At 36.9% G+C, this 20,844-nt stretch overlaps 1 protein-coding gene across 4 annotated transcripts in view; it reads left to right on the top strand.

The window, feature by feature from the left end:
• The window catches only part of nompB (intraflagellar transport protein 88-like protein nompB), a 226,029-nt gene that overhangs the window by 97,763 nt on the left and 107,422 nt on the right, over positions 1-20,844 (top strand). For 3 of the 4 annotated variants that reach the window (XM_090383716.1, XM_090383706.1, XM_090383689.1), the window contains exons 15-16: positions 3,077-3,163; positions 18,251-18,320. In XM_090383716.1, coding sequence (XP_090239842.1) covers positions 3,077-3,163; positions 18,251-18,320 — 157 coding nt within the window. The remainder of the gene's footprint in view (positions 1-3,076; positions 3,164-18,250; positions 18,321-20,844) is intronic. The other variant, XM_090383697.1, reaches the window with a different exon arrangement.

The following is a 20,844-nucleotide window of genomic DNA, read 5'->3' as shown; positions in this document are numbered from 1 at the left end:
ATGGACAATAAACTCGATTTTACTGAATTTGCGATAATACCGACAGCTGGAATTCTGTGGGTTATTATGGTGAAATGTGTTTACATTTCCTTTAAATCTTCAATTTAATAAAAAAAAAATTAAATAAAAAATTTATTTTCAGATCTTCTCTTCATTCCTATTTTTAAAGCTTTGTAACTCGTTACTCCATTCTCACTTGCATGTATTGTGTTACTTGCAATTTGTGTGTGCCATGTTCTTTGTTATTGATTGCTTATATTTTTACTGTTTTAAATTTTAACCCCCGCCCACAAATGTCAGTGAACAGAAATGTCAACTAGTTCATATGTACATATTACAGTACGTATTAATTATTCCGATTATCACGTATATTTTTCCGATTTTCACGTATTTTTTAATTGGTAAGGTAATAAAGGGTAAATTTCTGCTTAATATATCTTTGCTTTTATAGCCTGTGGGTAATATTCCTCCTATTTTCGCTAATTAGAATCTCTGTTTAATAGAATTAAAATTCAATTCACAAACGTGATCACAAAGACCGGCGCTTACTGCACATTGTATAGTGAACGGTACTTTACTATGTTGAGTTCGTCCTAACGTGATTTGATTGTACAGTGAACCAATTGTAAAAAAAAGGGGGGGTACGTTGTATTTTTAACTATTTACGTGAAACTTCGGATAATTGGGGCAGCCGCTTAATCGGGCCAAAATGCACTAGTCCCGATGTGTCCCAAATAACCGGAATGGACTGTATATATAAAAAACAAAAAAATAGATGTTCCTATCTAGCATTGTCATTTTGTAAATCCTGTTTTTCCAAAAAAATTAACCACTTAATAAAAATAAAAGCATATGAAATATAATAGTAAACACACACACACACACACACACACACACACACACACCACACACACACACACACACACACACACACACACCTACACTTTCAGCAGATATGTCAAAAACATTTATGCAAATAGGTGAGCCTTACATAGTACACCAACAAATGATATAGTTAGCTGAATTTTATACATCCATGTTCCTATTCTAAAAGGATCAATAATGTTAAGATCAAAGCCATACTTGACATTAAAATTTGCATTATTATATGTGAATCTTTTTTTTTTTTTTCTTTTTTAATAATTTTTCTATATGGGCTTTTGAATGGAATTTGAAAGCCATCCCTCCTGGCAATTTATTATGGGCAGCTGCTAGCATCATCATTTTATATACATTAGTAATAAATATTGTTATTTTGTTTAAGGGGTCTGTAAATCAGAATGTCTTATCATGGGGGATTTTAATCTGCCATATATAAAGCTATAAAGCATTTAGGGCGTAAGCCTCAAGCTATGGAAAAGTCTAGACTATATATAAGTATAGTGCGAAAGCATCAATAATACATAGCCAAATCTGAATGAACAGAATATTAGCAAAGGGGCATCGTTTTAAGTTATAAAATATATTAACTGGATTATTTGGGTTGGATTGGATGATGACTTAGTAGCATAACATTTCTGGATGACTGTGTACCAGCATGTTAAAGAGGCAACAAGAGAAAGCAGTACTCTTGATCTAATTATCAGCAGTGACTCTTTGTATATTAATAATCTTCAGGTAAAGGAACCACTAAGTTGCAATGATCATAGTTTATTATGTGAGATCTATTTAAAGATGTAACTACTGTCAAGAGAAAAGGGAAGGGATTTTACTTTTGAAAGGTGACTACACTGTTCTTAGTTTTTAAATTCTTTTCAGTGGAACCAGCTGATGCTGTTAAGAAATGCAGTGATAAATGGGAAGTGTTCAAGGAAGTAATTGTAGAAGCTACTGTGCTCTTTATATCAATTAAGAGTTATTGTTCGATGTTTAAACCTAAATGAATGCCAGATGAACTGGTGAGACTAGTGGTATAGAAGAAAAGTGCATAGGCGATTAACCAGGGGACAAAAAGCCTACAGTATGAACTGGTTTGCAGTCAAATTACTATGGGATAAGGCATGCTAAGGTTTTGCATTCTTTGGCTGCAAATGCAAAGAATTCTTTGCTTATGTTAATACTTGAAGCAAAAAAGGTGAATAATATTGGTCCACTGGATATGAACTGGGTGTAACTATTGATGATCCTGTGTATTGTTTTTTTATTAATGCCAATAATAATTCAACACAAAATAAATTTATAAACCTTCTATATGCATGACCTTGAAGTGATATCGCTGCAATAACAGTGATATTTAAAGTGATATCTTTTCATCATTGCTTTTCCAAAATTTGCCAGAATGATGCACTAGAATTTACAGAATTCATTCCCAAAAGTTCACTTCCAAGTTGGGTATTAATGGCATTTGATTCTTGGAGACTGGGTAGAATATAAGAAGCTAATGTATCATGAATTGCTATATGGAGTTCATGCAGTGAATATAAGAATGGAATATTTCATCTCTTAAATAAAGCAATAGTAATGTATTGTATAAGATATGGCAATAGGCCTGACTGCTGCACACTTCTCTAATAAGAATGCAAAAGCATTTTTAAATGTTTCTTTTTAGCATTTTGTCAAGGATTTTTTTTTTTTTTTTGATTCAGTATTAAGCTTGCAGTCATCTGTCCTCCTGAATTTTCTTGTGCACTTTTTCTAAATTGGCAGAAGTAGAAGCAGGTTGTTGTACTGGGGAGTATTCTTTGCCACATATTTATTACATTAAGTTCAAAGGTCCATCATCACAACATCAGGGTACTCTTGAAACAGCCTCATTTTTTTCACTTTTGTTTTTAATTTTTTGCAACACTGATACATTGCAGACTCTGTTTTGCTTTGATTTATAAAATTAAATACATATGTTTAACTGAAAATAACATAAGTTTGTTACAAAAATTGAAGTATATGCTGCTGTATGCTACCTGTTTATTCAATTAAATATTGAATTGGAAATATGACTAAATTTTAACTAAAAATATTTCCAGTTATTGGTTTAAATTTTATCATATCACATGGTTATAGCATTCACAGTACTGATTTCAAATGACGTAACTGTTGAAATTATTTATTTCTGAAATTATGAAATTATTTATTTCAGGCCATTGAAACACTCAAAACATTTGAGAAAAAGGAAACAAAAGTGGCTAGCACAGCTGCTACAAATCTTGCCTTTCTGTATTATTTGGTAAGTGTATTATTTTAATAACAGTAAATAATATTATAATCTCTTATATAATAAGCAATGATTGCTAGATATAATGCTAAAAATGTGGAAATGCTATACCAGCAGTCATTCTGTATATTTTAGTTTATGTGTATCTGTTTTTATCATATGAAGTTACTGGTAAGGTACCCATTGGCTTTTACTAAACTGTCCAAAAAAATTTCCCATGTAGGTGCCATTTTACTTTTGTATTTTCCCAAGTAAGTAAATGACTCTCATGAACTGATGCAGTGCTACTACCACTTTTCTCATTGGAAGCAGTGGAACCCATGTTTAGTCTCCAGAGTAGCAAAGCTCCAGCAACCCCCACTATCTCTTCTGTCATGCAATATGATTGATGTCTTTTGAGGTTATGATTGACATCTTGGCAAGATCGAATCTTCTTTACATTTCAAGGGTACAGCTCTCACATGCTGGCCACTGGATGGTCCACCTATTGATAACTCTTTAAGAGGGTTCTGGATCAGCTAGTGTATAATCTCACTGCCTTTGTTCTGCCCGTTAGTGACTGGAGGGAGTCTGAGTAGTGTACACGTAGCGAGCATTGTCAAAGGCACATTATTTCAAGGAGCTGGGTATGTTCTTACCATTTTATGCCATATGCAAAATTTTCATTACTTTATACAGCATGTCCACACCACCTTTTCTTCTGAATACACCACAAATTGTCAAAATGATAGAACAAACTTATCTGCGAAAAGATCTAAACCTCCCAAACACTTCCTTGTTCATTTCACAAATATATGTGGTCTCAATTCTAATATCAGTGATGTCCATTTCCACTTACAGTCTGCCAAACTCCATGTACTTTTTCTGAAAGAATCCCAGTTATTGGTTGTTTCAACCACTGTTCATCTCAGTTGTCTGAATTATTCACTGTATGATTCCTTTTTCTTCAGAGGTGGTATTTGAGCATTTGCCTGTTCTGATATTCTCTGTCAGAGACTTAGTAATTTGGAATCTCCTCATTTCGATCTTCCCTGGCTTAAAATCTCTCTACCACATTCTGTCAAATTCGTCTGTTGCCTCTATCTTTCTACCAACTCCACTAATCACTTGTAATTCTTTCACTTCCTCTCTTTGAAACTTGACTTTCTCCAGTCCAACTATCTTAACAGTGAGGTAATTTTCCTTGGTGATTTTAAATGTTCACAACTTCAGCTAACTTTCATTTTCTAGTCACACGGACTGAGTTGGTCGAGATGCTGAGGCTTTTGCAATTACTAACGATCTCACGCCAATTGTTTATTTACCTACCAGAATACCAGACAATTCTAACCACATAGCCAACAAATTTGATCTTTTTCTAACAAACGACCATTCTAACTACACAGTCGAGGTGAATGGTCCTCTAGGCACCTTAGATCGCAATTTCGTGACGATCTCTTCTCCAATGGACCCTTTCTCTCATGGCCATTATCAACCTCATATTGTTCGGCATTGCAAGAATTCAAATTGGGATGACCTGCAAAATTTCTTTTCTTCTTTTCCTTGGTCAGATTACTGTTTCTAAACTTTTGATGTCAATGTTTGCTTGGATCGTCTCAGTGAAATTATTCTTGTAGGGATGGAATCCTTTATTCCAACACTCCACCTTAAAATCTCGCCCTTTATTTAAACCTTGGTTTTCCAATAAATGTGCTAAGGCTGTTCAGGAGAAGAATGTTATATATCATAATTGGTTTTCCAATAAATGTGCTAAGGCTGTTCAGGAGAAGAATGTTATATGTCATAATTGGCTTGTATTCAAATCTCCAGGTTCATTTTCTGCCTTCACCAAAGCTTGCAATATAATTGTAAAGTGGTTATTAATCAGTCAAAAATTGCGCCTCCGTAGCCGGGTGGGCAGGAGCAGCAGTGCGTAGCACACACTTCTTGATTAGACTGGGGTTCGAGCCCATGACTACCAAATACGGAGGATGCGGAAAGGTCAGGGAATGACCACTGCATATCCCCGGAGCAATATGGCCTTAGTTGCTAATGCTCCTAAAAACCAAATAACAACAACAGTCCAAAATAGATTTTGAACAAGCTAAGAGTAGAAAACTTGCTTCTTGTCCAAATGGTAGTTGAGCATTCTGGTCTCTTGCCAAAGCTATTGGCCACAACTTTTGTCCATCTCTATTTGTGCCTCTGTCAAAACCAGATGGTTATGTTGCCACTTCAGGCAAAGATAAAGCTGATCTGCTAGCATCCTATTTTTCCTCCTACTCTTGTATTGATAATCTTGTTAAACCACCTCCCAACATTCCCAGTACACTTCATTTAGTGCCTCCTATGGTCTTCCATCAAAAGGTTGTTAGAAGGATTTTGAACATCTTGATGCTAATAAAGCTCTAGGTCCTGATGGTATTCCAAAGGTGATTATCCTTCTGCTTAGAAATTTGCTCATATCTACCCAGTTCCTAAAAAGGGTAAGAAATCCCTGCCATACAATTATCTTCCCATTTCACTTACCTCTCTTTCTAAAGTAATGGAGAAATTAATTAACCAACAACTCTGAAACTATCTAAAAACCTTCCTTCTGATCAATGGTCACCAGTATGGATTCTGTCAGTGTCAATCCACTGGTGATATTCTGTCTTATGTTAATGGTCTACGGACAAATTCAGTGGAAGAGTTTGGTGAAACTCAAGCAGTTGCCCTTGACATTTCAAATGCTTTTGATCGTGTTTGGTATCAAGGTCTTCTAAATAAACTTCCATCTTATGGTTTGCCAACTGTTTTTTTGTAATTGGGTGTCCAATTTTTTCTGTGATTGCTCACTACAGGTGATGGTGGATGGCTCTGTCTTCTAACTTCTCCACTAATGCTGGTGTTCTCCAAGGTTCAGTTCTTTCTCCCACTCTTTTCCTCTTGTATGTTAATGATCTTCCATTCCATAGTTTTGCTGATGATAGTACATTGCATTCCACTTTCCAGTTTGAGAAACCTTGCTCTGCACAAACAGCTTCAACTGCTTGAATATCCACTACCAATTGCTTAAATGCTGATCTCTAGGTTGGCTGATGGCTGTTGTTGGTTTTTAGGAGCATTAGCAACTAAGGCCATATTCCACTGACCTTTCTGCATCCTCTGTATTTGGTGGTCACGGGCTCGAACCCCGGTCTAATCAAGAAGCGTGTGCTACGCACTGCTGCTCCTGCCCACTTGGCTACGGAGGCGCCTGATCTCTAGGTAATTCTGCAGTGGGGTAAAGATAACTTGTTTGATTTCAATTCTTCTAAAATTCAGTCCTGTGTTATATCTTCCAAAGAGAAATCTGCTCCTATGCTTATCTTCGATGACACTGATTTCTAGGCAAGGTCATATATCTGTATTGGAGATTACCCTGACTTCTAATCTCTCTTGGCATAAGCACATTACAAGTATTGCTTCCTCTGCATCTAAAAAACTGGGTTTTCTCTTTTTAATATTCTCATTACTTTTCTTCCAAACGTCTGTTCACTCTGTACAAATTGCAAATTCACACTAACATGGAATATTGTTCCCACATCTGGGGCAGTGCCCTCAAAACCTCTCTCAGGCTTCTAGATTCCATTTAAAAGAGGGCGGTTAGGTTAATTAATTACTCATCTCTAACAGCGTCTTTCCACTGTTCTTTGAATTGGCTTCTATAATCCCGCTCTCTCTTCCAAAGCAGTCTGAACACTCACCAAACCAATCAGCATCCTTTTTTTTGTGTCAATCTTCAAATTCTCATAAACTTTTCTTCTTCCTCATTTATTTATTCAACTTCCGTTTTCTGGAACAACCTTCCTTCATAGATATTCCTGAAAATTACAATCTGCTGAATTTCAAGTCTAATGTCAGCATGTGCCTTCTTTCATCTTCTCAACCTTCAACCCATGCACGGTACTAAGAACTATAGATTCTAATACCTGTTGTGTTAGGGGTTTTCATAAAATAAAAAAAAAAAAAAAGCTTTCAGCTCAAATATCCATGCAAGTAACATAATTTACAACCATGAAAAATTTTTCCTTCATTCATTTTATTAATGAATAAACTGGACACTGCTCTTCGTGGACTAATGTTATTAATGGAGTTCCTCAAGGTTTAGTGTTGGGTCCATTGTTGTTTTCTATATTTATAAATGATATTGATGATGGTATATCAGGCTTAATGTCCAAGTTTGCAGACAATACAAAGGTTGGCAGGGTTGTTAAGGACGCTAATGACAGTATGCTGCTGCAACAGGATCTAGAAAAGTTGAGCAGATGGGCTGAGAGGTGGCAAATTAAGTTTAAAATTGACAAATGTAAAGTGACAAATGTAAAATGTCAGTGTAGTACCACCCCTGTGGTACTACACTGACATTGGTAGAGAATGAAAAGGACCTGGGGGTAATTGTGCAAGCAGATACGAAGTTTTCTGAGCAGTGCAGACAGTCTGCAAGAGTAGCTCATGGTGTCTTGTCAATGATATACAAGAATTTTTCTAGCAGGGATAAGGAGGTGATTATCCCCTTGTATAAGGCGATGGTCAGGCCACACCTTGAGTACTGTATACAGGTCTGGAGGCCTCATTTCAAGAAGGATGTAGAGCTGTTGGAACGAGTACAGAGAAGGGCAACAAGATTAGTAAATGGAACAAAGGGTTGCTCTCATGAAGAAAGACTTAAGTTTTGCAGATTACAGTGTTTGGAGACTAGGCACCTGCGAGGTGATCTAGTAGTAGTAGTAGTAGTGGTGGCGTGTGATGCAAGAAAGCAAGTGTATGAGCTTATGCAGCATCAGCCAAAAAAAAAAAATCACACCATTCCCTCCAAATGCCTGTCCAGTTCCTCCTTAAATTTATTTAACCTATCAACAGCGACAGATGGAAGTTTGTTCCAGCAATTAACCACCCGCTGGCTAAAGGCAAATTTCCGCACATCTATTCTACATCTGTCTTTTCTTAATTTAAATTTATATGCCCCCTTAGGTTTGTAATCTGAACAAGTGGAAGGATCCCATAAGAATTCAGTGTGCTCAACCCATTCAAGGCCTGATTGAGGCATATAAAGCCTTGAATGGTTTGAGCATGCTCAATGCTGATGGGATTCTTCCTCTTGCTCAGAATAATCATCTGAGAAGGCATAAATTCAAATTGAAGAAAGACAGTTGTAGGATAGATGTGCGGAAGTTTGCCTTTAGCCAGTGGGTAGTTGATTGGTGGAACATACTTCCATCTTTTGTTGTGGAAGATGATAGCCTAAATAAATTTAAGGCTGAGCTGGACAGGTATTTGGAATGAATGGAGGGGTGAAATCAGAGCTTTTGATTTTTTTGGCTGATGCTGTATAAGCTTGCTTTCTTGCATCGTGTGCCTCTGCTAATGCTAATGCTTAATCCTCTCAGATCCTTTTTAGATTACAATCAGATCCTCCCCTATGACATTTAGTTAGCAAGCTTAGTAACACAGGTATTTTGAGTCTTTCCTTATATAGTTGCCCTTTTACCAATCTCACTCATCAATTCGGCACTGGAGTGATTGTGCAAGGCTCAAGGGGTAGAATTTTTTTCAGCCTGGCCTGTGCTTGTTGACAGGAGAGACTGCTTCTACAGGGATGGGGTACACTTAAATAGAAAGGGTGCAAGAATATTTGCTGATGCTCTCGAGACAGTGTTAGGTGGGTCGGAAAACTGCTAGCTTGGGGGGGATACACAGACTAAAAGGTTAACAGTGACTGCAGGCATAGGCAAAAGTGATTCTTGCACTGCTTCTATAAGATTGAGCAGCAGCCAGGAAAGCAAGGCAATGGAGATTTACAGGACTGCTGGAAGTCATAGTGGAACAAAAAAATACATGAGCTGTGTTAGGGTAACTAAGAGTAGAAACAGGTGCATGTATACTTGCATGTACACCAATGCTAGGAGTGTAGTTAATAAATTCTATGAACTTGGAGCGCTAGTCAAGACATCAATGGTAAATATTGTTGGGATATCAGAGACGTGGTGTCACACAGACATAAGAAGTGCAGAATTAGAATTTGGGGAGTACAATGTGTACAGAAAGGATAGACAGGACAGGAAGGGAGAAGGGGTTATGCTGTTAGTTAAGAAACACATAAAATCTAAGGAAGTGCATCCAATTGATGTTGGTGGACAATGCAATGTTGAGTCTGTATGGTGTGACATAAGCACTGAGAAAAGAAAAATGAAAATGAGAGTAAGTGTGTGTTATAGGCCTAATGAATCTGATGAGTATAATGAGCATTTGTGCAGAGAAATACAGTGGGCCAGTAAATCAGAATGTCTTATAATGGGGGATTTTAACTTTCCAGATATTGACTGGAACTTGTGGATTGGTCACTCACACACTAGCAAGACTTTTGTGGATTTATTGAATGACTGTTTTCTACAACAACATGTTCGAGAGGCAACCAGAGGGAGTAATACTCTTGATCTGATTATCAGCAGTGATTATTCATGCATTAAGAATTTGCAGATAAAGGAACCACTGGGTGACAGTGATCACAATGTACTGATGTGGGAATTACTTAAAGATGTAACTACCATCAAGGCTAAAGGGGGGGCTTTTTCTTTCGTAAAGGTGACTACAGGGGTCTCAGACAGTTTTTAAATTCTGTACAGTGGTATCGACTGATGATGTTACCAACATTGAATTCTAAATGGGAAGCCTTCATGACTTCATTTTGGAGGCTAATAGGCTTTTCATTCCAACTAAGAAATACTTTTCAAGGTTTAGTCCTAAATGGATGTCAGATGAACTAATGAGGCTTGTGGCAGAGAAGAAAAATGTGTGGTGCACAGAAGCCAATGGTAGATATAAACTAATCTGTAATCAAGTCACAAAGGAGGTTAGGCAGGTGAAGACAGATTACGAGAAATCCTTGGCAAAGGATGCAAAGAGTTCTTTAATTATATAAACTCTATAAGGAAAGGGATGAATCAGATTGGACCACTTAACATAGATGGGTTGACTATTGATGATCATGCTCAGGTAGCTGATAAACTGAATGAGTATTTTGCATCTACATTCACACATCAGGAGTTATTCAATGAGGGGAGTGCTAGAAGTTTATCAAACTCTAACAGGGAGCTGAGTGATTTTGTAATAACTGAGAGCAAAGTGGAGGAGAAATTGTTGAAGTTAAACATAAAAAAGGCACTTGGGGTGGACGGGATCTATCCAGTTATATTAAAGGAGGCAGCAAAGGAAGTAAGCAAACCCTTACCCATAATTATGAGATCTTCCTTATAATCCGGGGAGGTCCCCATGTACTGGAGGTGTGCAAATGTATCACCAATTCAAGGTGACACAGGTAACTATAGACCTGTTAGTTTAACTTGTGTTCCATAGAAAATAATGGAATCACAGGTTAAAGAAGCATCCAGCCCATTTTCCCAACTTCTTTAAGTTGGGCAAATGGGCTGAAAAGTGGCAACTGAAGTTTAACATTGACAAATGCAAAGTACTGCATGTGGATAGCAGTAACCCAAGAGGAATGTACGAACTGTGTGGTACTACACTCAGGGAAGTGGAAAGCGAAAAAGACCTGGGGGTAATTGGGCAGTCAAATATGAAGTTTGCTATCAGGGACAGGGAGAGGATTATCCCGTTATACAAGGCAATGGTCAGGCCACACCTAGAGTACTGTGTACAGGTCTGGAGGCCTCATTTTAGGAAGGATGTAGAGTTGCTAGAATGAGTACAAAGAAGGGCAACAAGATTGGTGAGGGGAAACGAAGGGATGCTCTTACCAAGAAAGGCTTAAGTTCTGCAAATTTCGGTGCCTGGAGAGTAGGCACTTGCAAGGTGATCTAATTGAGGTGTATAAGGCCTTGAATGGGATCAGCAAGCTGAATACTGATGGGATTTTTCCTCTTGCTCAGATTAAGAACCTGAGGGGGCACAGATTCAAATTGAGGAAAGGCGGTTGTAGAATAGATGTGCAGAAATTTGTGTTTTTAGCCAGTGGGTAGTTGATTGGCGGAACAGACTTCCATCTTTTGTTGTGGAAGTCGATAGCCTAAATTAATTTAAGGCTGAGCTGGACAGGCATTTGGAATGAATGGAAGGGTGAAATGGGAGGTTTTTTTTTTTTTTTTTTTTTGGCTGATGCTGAATAAACTTGCTTTCTTGTATCGTATGCCTCTACTAAGACTAATGCTAAGCAAGTTACTGTCTTTAGATCTTGTCAAGATGCTTAATATCTTTTTTTAGGTGCAGTCTCCATACTCGGACTCAATTTTCCACAGTGTCACCATTGCCTTGAGAAGACTTTTACTCTGCTAAATTTATATCAAGCTACAATACAATTAAGACTGTATTATGGGGCAGCAGTTTGACTATGCATGGAAATGTGTGCTGAAATGGCTGTATCCCATCCGCCTTGAGAGTAACTACGGGAGCCTTTTGCACATCACTAATGCAAAGTTATTATATATAGAAGCCTACAAACCGCCTCCTCATTTATGTAGACAAAGACTTTTATTGAATTATGCTCTAAAAATTATGATCAATCATCCAAAATAGGAATATCTTCAAGAACCAAAGTGGGGAACGAACCTCAATAAATAAACAAATATACATTCGCTAAACCTGCTCGTGGAGCAGCAAATTAATCTGTACAATGTTGCATAAGATAGCCGAACACCACAATATTCTCCTGGAATCTGTGGCCTCCTGAATGTTAGAAATATTTTCATTGATGGGGAAAGAATACCATCTCTACACTGCTTATGTAGAAAACTCTGCAGATTATCCGTACATCTATATCAATGGATCAAAGTCAGACACTCTCATAGACATGGCAGTAATTCATTTAGATGGTGCCATTTCCCAAGAGCTTCCAATTGAATCTAGCATGTATACTGCAGAGCTGGCTGCAATTCAGATGCATTAGAATATAATGTATTATATTATATTGACTCCATTTTCATTTTAGACTCACTGCATACAGGTCTGGAGGCCTCATTTTAGGAAGGATGTAGAGTTGCTGGAACAGGTACAGAGAGGGCTGTGAGATTGGTGCGGGGAACAAAGGGATGCTCTTACCAGGAAAGGGTTCAGTTTTTGCAAATTGCAGTGTCTGGGCACTTGTGCTTAGAGCCTATTGAGGTGTTTGAGGCTTTGAATGGCTTGAGCAAACCCAATGCTGATAAGATTCTCAAATGAGGGTCTATAAATTCAAGTTGAGAAAGGATGGTCACAGAATAGATGTGTGGAAGTTTGCCTTCAGCCAATGGGTGGTTGATTGCTGGAAGAAGCTTCCATCCATTGTTGTGGAAGTGGACAGTTTGAATAAATTCAAGGAAGAGCTAGGAAACTATTGCAGGGGGTGGATTGATGAAATGGATTTTTTTTTTTTTCTAATGCTTTATAAACTTGCTTTCTTGAATCATTTGCCACTACTAATACTAACTGCAGCCTATATAATCTAGTACTTAGATACTATTAGCCATCCACAGGCAAGTCAATGGCATGCCTAGTTAGCATACCTCAGGAGAAAGAAACTTAACAGTGAAGCAAAAAATCGAGTATCAAAGTTGCATCACAACATCAGGTCCCATATCATATTATATTTCTGGAAATGTCAAATAGGTGATAAATTATTGCAAAATAAAATACCATTTGCCCTAGAAATCAAGCTTCTGGAAAAACAGACTTGAAGAAGTTATTCTTAAAAGACTGCATATTGAGCATACACATAGACAACATGCATATTTACTTAGAAAAGAAAAGCAACCAACATATTTGCAATGTGAAGATGTTGTACAGTGAGTTTGTCTCACTGTACAACATCTACTGTTAGACTGCCGACTTTATCAAACACAAAGAAATCAAGCTATCTTTCAACATATTCAGTGTGCAACACAGTCTCTAATAGATATTATTGGAATGTGTTTTTATGCAAGCCTTGATAAACTTTATCAGCAGAGTTTTATCAGCATATTTAAAGCTGATAATACACCATTTAAAATTTAAAAAATTTGAACTAGTAGCATATAGTGAAAATGTAAAAGGTGCAGTATAGCCAGAGAAGCTCTTGCACCAAAAAAACCTAAACGACAAACATCAGAATTATCTAAACACTGAAACACATCTGCAAACATTTTTTGAGTAAACTTAAACTCAAATTTTTTACACAATTTGTGTGATAGTTAATTAATTAGTCAAATGTTTAAAATGTTCACCATCAGCATGCATACACAAATGGTATATTTTCACAGCTGCTGGACATATAGCAGGGAGTCGCATTCTTTTTGTAGAAGTTACAGAAGTAGCATTTCTCCTAATAACTTTAAAATTGAAATTTTAAAGTTATTAGGAGAAGGTAGCAAGCCCGTTGTATTGGCTTCCATGACAGTATAATGGACTTGCTACTTTTTACATCTTTGGAGAAGTCTGGCTTCGAATCCTGTTCAAGGAATTCTTAAAACCTTCTGTAATTGGAACTGTTGTTGTTGTTATTTGGTTTTTAGGAGCATTAGCAACTAAGGCCAAATTGCTCCGGGAAATGCGGTGGTTATTCCCTGACCTTTCCGCATCTTCCGTATTTGGTGGTGACGGGCTCGAACCCCAGTCTAATCAAGAAGTGTATGCTACGCACTGCTGCTCCTTCCCACCTGGCTACGGAGGCGCCTGTAATTGGAACTATAGGTAGTCTATCTAAGATGGAGGGAAATACTTAGGCAATATACAATACTTAATTTTTGTACTATTGTTAAGATTCCATTGACATTATTGCATATCAACTCATGTTGTCACGATGTATGTGCTGCAAAAGCTGCAAACAAAATTACCAGCCTGAAATTTGCTGATCAGATGTGAACAGAAGGAAAAGTTATACACTTCACATTACTATTTTCCTGAAGTTAATGTGAACATTTTATCACATTTAAAATTGTGTGGACAGTTAGTTTCTTCTTTTAATAACACTGTATTTAATTCTTGCTGTTTTATACAATTTTTATAAGGAGACCTTCAACTGAAATTATATTTGTTATATCTTCAGAATTGGAGTTTCTTGTTGAAGAACTCTACTCTGTATGAGTGAAGGAAATGATTTGTCCCAATATGTTTGCTTCAAGTAGGTATTCTGTTTGCAGAGAATCACACAAATAAGTGTTTTAGGACAGTAACGTGATGAGTATATCCCAACCAGAATTAAAAAATAAAAATAATTTTTTTTTTCCGAAAGAAAAAGGAAAATTTGAGGTCCATCAGACTAGTCACCATTTTTTATAACTATTGGGTAAATAATAATTACTGTTTCTCTTTTCCAAAGGTCACTGCACACAAACTTAATATTATGTGATTTCTGCTGTTTATCATTGCCCACAAAGTGATCTAAGTTTATAATTGTATAATCTCTGCATAAGGTGTCTCTAGGAGGCCTGGAGATCTTTAAGGTATTTATCAGGTATTTACAAGGTATTTATAAGGTATTTACCCTTGATGACCTGTTCCTTAAATAAGCAGGAACATTCATATGAAATTATGATGATGTAACATCCTGCTGAGAGTAACCCACTGTGTCCAGAAACTTTGTTTCTTATTGTAGGAGTTGTATTATTCATTGGCATTTCACAGTAATAATAGTACTGTAATAATGCTGTTGAAATTGTAAGTTCCAATTATGTCACAAGAGAAGAGTTCCATCCACACAATTAACCATGGCATGTTATCTTTCTGAAAATAATGAAAATCAACATATTTCTGAACAGAAATGCATTATTACAATGTTAACTGGTCAGACAAAGGTACATCATGTGAATGTACCTTTGTCTGACCAGTTAACATTGTAATAATTACCATTGCCTTTTCTCTTATGAGAGCACTACTCACAGAATTTTGTATGTTAATCTGAATTTTCCTGAATTGCATATAACAGTCACAGTATGTAGGTTTCCACATTATGCCTTACAAAATTTAAAGAACATTTGATTGGCTCATATCTGGTGAGTATGGGCTTAGCACACCCAGAATCCTGAGCTGGATATCATCATTCTTCTCTTTCTTGGTGATTCTCTCTCTCTCTCTCTCTCTCTCTCTCTCTCTCTCTCTCTCTCTCTCTCTCTCTCTCTCAGGGTAACCCAAATTTTTTTTGGCCAGTGCAGCAAAAGCCTCAGGCTTCCTTGCATCATATGGCTAATAATAATACCATCGTGTTGACCTTGTAGGCATTCTCTTCTCCCCCCCCAATGTGATAACAGCCATGGCTATAAAATGCAAATATTGTATACAAATTATTCATATACACTGGTGTTCAAAGAAAGTGCATCACCCCTTAAAATTGTAATTGTTGTCCAAATAACTAAGTATATGGCAATATTTCTTAGATTGCATCAGATAAGATTAACATGCTTAGATGATAACGTAATATTGCATCAGCTGTTACTTTCAGCTATATAAGCACGCTCTGCAAGAGTTGCAGTCATTCCTTGCTTGCATCAGGATGACGAGTTACGTGCAGTTGATGCCATGCCGACCGGGCTAGCCGAGTGGGTAAAGTACCTGCCCGGCAACCCAAAGGTCGCGGGTTCGATTCCCGCCTCGGGCTTGGATCAAAGTACTGCAAAAACCTTGGAAGGTGCAATATGGCCACAGAAGCCGATGCGCCAACAACTACCAAATCAAATCAAATCAGTTGATGCCACAAAGAAAAGGGCTATTTTTGCTTTACGTGAGGAAGGATGTTGTTCGCATCATATTGCTTATAGAATGTCTTGTCAGTCAACAGTGAGTAGATTTCTTTCCAAACTCAAGAATACTGGTTCTGCTGATAGGAAAAAAGGAACCAGATGCAAATGAGTCTCTACACCAAAACAGAACCACGTTTTTAAGCACTTATGCCTTAAAAACTGTAAAGCTTCTTCATATGAGCTGAAAAGAGAATGGGAAGAACATAAAGTGGTAGCAAGTGCAGTAATAGTCAGAAGACGCCTCTTCAAAAATGGACTTGTAGCCTATCATCCTAAGAAGAAGCCCCTCCTCACACAAAAAAATGAAAAAGGCCCGATTAATTTAGTGTAAGGAGCATGTCAAATGGACACCCTGAGCAGTGGAAATCAGTTATTTTCTCGGATGAGAAGAAATTCAACCTGCATGGCTCTGATGGGAGACAAACAATTCGCTGTAGACGTGGCAAAGAATAGCATCCAGACTGTATCGTGTCTACAGTGAAATTCCCTACCAGCTAAATGATATATGGGTGCATTTCATATTGTGGTGTAGGTCACCTGCAGTTTATAAAAGGTTCTGAAAATGCCAATGGATACCTGGCTATATTGGAAGGCAAATTGCTGCCAACCATTAGAGACCATTTCAACCTGCCAAGTAACTGCATCTTTCAGGACGACTCTGCTCCTTGTCATCAGATGAAAAGTGTAAGTTGCCAGAAAGAAACCAAAGACCCTTCGTGAACTCAGGAAGCCATAATTCGTGTTTGGAACCACAAACTGTCAGTTGATTATCTTCAGAAATCGATCTTGTCAGTGCCTCGATGGTGTGCTGCTATCATCAGGGCCAGAGGCAATTCAACTAAATATTAGTTTGCACCTGGTGAACTTTTATTGTTTTCCATTTAAAATGATAAATTGAAGCAAACTGAGGGCTTTTGATAACATTTCAGCCATAATTGTCATGTTTACCAAAACTGTTGTATAAAGGTTGCAAATGCTCATTTTGGAATATTTTGAGAGCACCTGTCAAATATTACTTAGCTTTGCCTTAACTATTAATAAATATCTTTTGTTTATATTTCTATTTGTGATGCTAGTCATTAATATAACATACCATCGTGAAAAAGGGATAGAAATGTGAAATTCCTAGGTGATGCACTTTCTTTGAAAACCAGTGGGTGTGTGTATATACACTCACACACACACAGGGTTACCTACATATATATACATACATATATATACACACACATATACACACACTGGGTTACCTATATATATATATATATATGAATATTGTGCTGTTTCTTGTATTCAATCTATCATGCGAACTCCTCTGACCGTTTGGTCGTCCCGGAGTATAAACAGAAAATTTATTTATATATATATATATATACACAGGTAACTCTCGGTTTGCACCAATCTGATTTGCGCCAATTTGCAATAGCGCCGATCACTAACCACAACACCATTTTTATTTATTTATTCTTGCAAATTTTTTTTTTTTTTTTTTGCAAATTTTTTTTAAATTGAAAGTTTAAAATCGTCAGACAAAATTTATCGGCATCATACTGTGCTGTTCACATGATTTAGGACATTTCGAAGCAATCAGCAATTAGCACATCCGTATCAGAGACGAGAAAGATTCCCGCCCTCAAAGTAACCACTCGTGGATGCGGGTAGTAAAGGTCCATGCGGTGAACCATTCAGTTGGTTGTTATTTACACGTGTTGGAAATTTATTACGCTGGCATTTTTTATTAATTGTGCTATTAATAAAGTAAATAAAAATAATAGTGATATCTGTGTGCAGAATTTGCCAATCATGTTATAAAGTTTTTAATTTAATAGAATAAAGAAACGCCATGTCTGGTAAAAGAAGTTCATTGAATCCTCCTAGTGCAATATTTGGAGGATGGAATCTGGTGAAAGCTGCCCTAATGTTTGTAGGGCTATGAATATGCCTCCATTGACTATTACTACAACTATGAAGAATGCTAATTAAATAAAACAATCGATGCAAAGTGGTAGGTAAAAATTTTGGTGTCCGGAACCTAACCCTGTGATTTTCAATTGACTCCATTATATAAAGGGTTCCATTTGCACCTGTCTATATATATACATATTTATATATATATGCACACTTTATATTGCTGTAATGTATCTTTGCATTACATTTACATTATATGTATATATATATAATGTAAACGTAATGCAAAGATACATTACAGCAATATGAAGTATGTATACATCACTTGAGTTAATTTATGTTTCATTTTAAAACCAAATTCAGGCCATCAGTATTATATTATTATTCAGCAGTTTTAACTATTTAAAAATTTGCTTTTTTAAAATTTGCTTTCAACTTTGCAAAGTATAAACTATTTATACTGTACATGTGTATATCATTATATATACAGCAGAATGAAATCCCACAAGCTGAAAAGCATTCTGATCAAGCTATTATGGCAGATCGTTATAATGCTGGAGGTATGTACTGCCTATAGATTTTATTATTAACTAGAATGTAATACAGTGAAACTTCCCTTTAACGGACAGCCATGGGGAACGAAAATGTGTCCGTTAGAGAGAAGTGTCTGCTAACAAGAAGTCTGAGGGAGAAAAAAAAAATGAATGAAAGAAAAATCGTTAAAAGTTTAATGTAAAATTAAATTAAAATATATACAGATTTTGAACAATATTTTTGTAAATAATATACAATTACATACAAAAGAGATAAAGAAAAATCGTTAAACGTTTAATGTAAAATGAAATTAAATTATATACAGATTTTGCACAATATTTTTGTAAATAATATACATACAATTGTGCTATGCATATTATGACTTTATCTTAAGAAAAATACATACAGTAATCACTTATTTTCTTCTGCACCTTCTTCCGGCTGATAATTTTGTTTTCAACATTTGTTTGGAGTGAAGAAACCATCGAAAGTCCTTCAGTATCTTCTTCAGCGGCAAAAAATATTTTTAAACGATTGATTTGTATGAGCGCTTCTTCTATTTTCATCGGTGGTTCGTCGTTAATATGTTCTTCGACAGAATGACCTCCTTCCATTTCTTCATCCTCATGAGGAACTTCTTGAAAAATATCGATGATAATGTCGTTGATATCTAGAGCACTATCTTCTGTAGTGAGGTTTGAGTCTATATCTTTGTAGCCAGGGTCACTTGCAGCGGAAGTATCGTACATTATCGGCTTCTCTGTAGCCAGGTGGGAAGGAGCAGCATTGCGTAGCACACGCTTCTTGATTAGACCGGGGTTCGAGCCCGTCACCACCAAATACGGAGGATGCGGAAAGGTCAGGGAATGACCACCGCACCGGAGCAATATGGCCTTAGTTGCTAATGCTCCTAAAAACCAAACAACAACAACAACAACGTACATTATCAATAGATGTTGAAGTTCTTGTTCTTCTTGGTGCTCCACATTGCTGTTCACAACTTCAATTTTTGCGTTTGAGAAGCCAGACTTTACAAAACAGTTCACGACAATTTGTTTTCTAATTGTGTTTACTGAAGAGGAAATCCATTGAATCGCATCTAGGATGCTGATTTTCTTTGCAAGGTCACTCGCACATGTTACATCGTTCATGTTTGCAATGAGATGTCTTAAAACACGTTTTCTGTAGTGAAGTTTAAAATTTTTTATTATCCCTTGATCCAAGGGCTGACACTCTGCAGATGTGTTTGGTGGCAGAAAAATGATTTGAATGTTGGACAATTCAATGTGCGGGTGAGATGCAGCATTATCCATGAAAAGAATAATTTCTCTGTTTTGACGAATCATGTTTTTGTTAAAGTGACTTATCCATTCGCTCATGATATCTCGTGTCATCCACGCTTTTTTATTAGACTTCCAGTCAACATTCAAAAGATTCAACTTTATGCCCTTGAAACAACGAGGATTTTATGGTTTTCCTATAACAAGAGGTTGTTCAAAGTCTCCCAGCATATTTGTACACAATAGTACAGTCAAGCGTTCCTTAGAAATTTTTCCGCCCTGGCACTTTTCGTTTTTAAGATTCATTGTTTTTTCAGGAAGAGCTTTAAAAAAACAACCCTGTTTCGTCACAGTTGTAAATATCCTTAGCTTCAAAATCACGACATAAATCTTCCAATTTGACGGTCCACTCTGTTACAACCCCAGTATCAAACAGATTCACCTTCACTACTTACGGTTTTCCAAGAAATTTTATGCCGAGTTTGAACTTGTCTAGCCATCCCACAGAAGCTTTGAACTCATTTACTCCCATAGATTTCGCAACCCCCAAAGCCTTTTCCCTAATAATAGGCCCATTAATGGGAATTTTTTTAGCATGTGCGGGACAAATTTGAAGTCCAACAATTTTCGGGAATGATTTTTGAACCTGATCATTTCCGTGTTGCCAAAATTGTTTGAGCAGTTATTTTTTTTTTCTTTAGGATGCCGCTTACCTGCGTCTTCCCGATTTTGAATTTTGCAGCGAGAGTGCGAACACTATTTTTTTGCCGATCATACGCATTAATGAGTTCGACTTTATCTTTTAAAGTTAAATGTTTACGAGAAGACATTGTGCACTTCACACGACACTGAACAAAACTGAAAACTGAAACTGAAAAGACGAAAGGCCGACCATATCCCCCCCTTGCACACACCGAATTCATCAGAAGTTTTACACGTGCCTTAAAATTCTTGAAAAAGGGTTTAGAACCGCGACGTAAACCTTGATAAAATTCAGAGAATCGGAAATAGAAAATAAACACACGATTGAGGCAATACGTGGAAGAAAAGTTCCTAGAAAAGGGCCGTGAGCTCGCCCGCTGTCCATTATGAGGAGATCCAATTAAGTGCTAATCTAAACGAAACAGTGCAGATTGCCTGTCCGCGTCCGTTACAGAGAATGTCCGCTAGACAGAAGCTGCAAACACATTAAAACCAATGGAGGTGAGTTGGGGAATTTGAAAATGTCCGTTGTAGAGAGATGTCCGTTAACGAGAGGTGTCCGTTAGGA

This window comes from Mastigoproctus giganteus, chromosome 1 (assembly GCF_048544385.1).
Source record: "Mastigoproctus giganteus isolate SK-2022 chromosome 1, ASM4854438v1, whole genome shotgun sequence".
NCBI classification, from domain to species: domain Eukaryota; kingdom Metazoa; phylum Arthropoda; class Arachnida; order Uropygi; family Thelyphonidae; genus Mastigoproctus; species Mastigoproctus giganteus.
The sequence above is the reverse complement of the archived record's forward strand: the minus strand, read 5'-3'. Positions and strand labels throughout refer to the sequence as shown.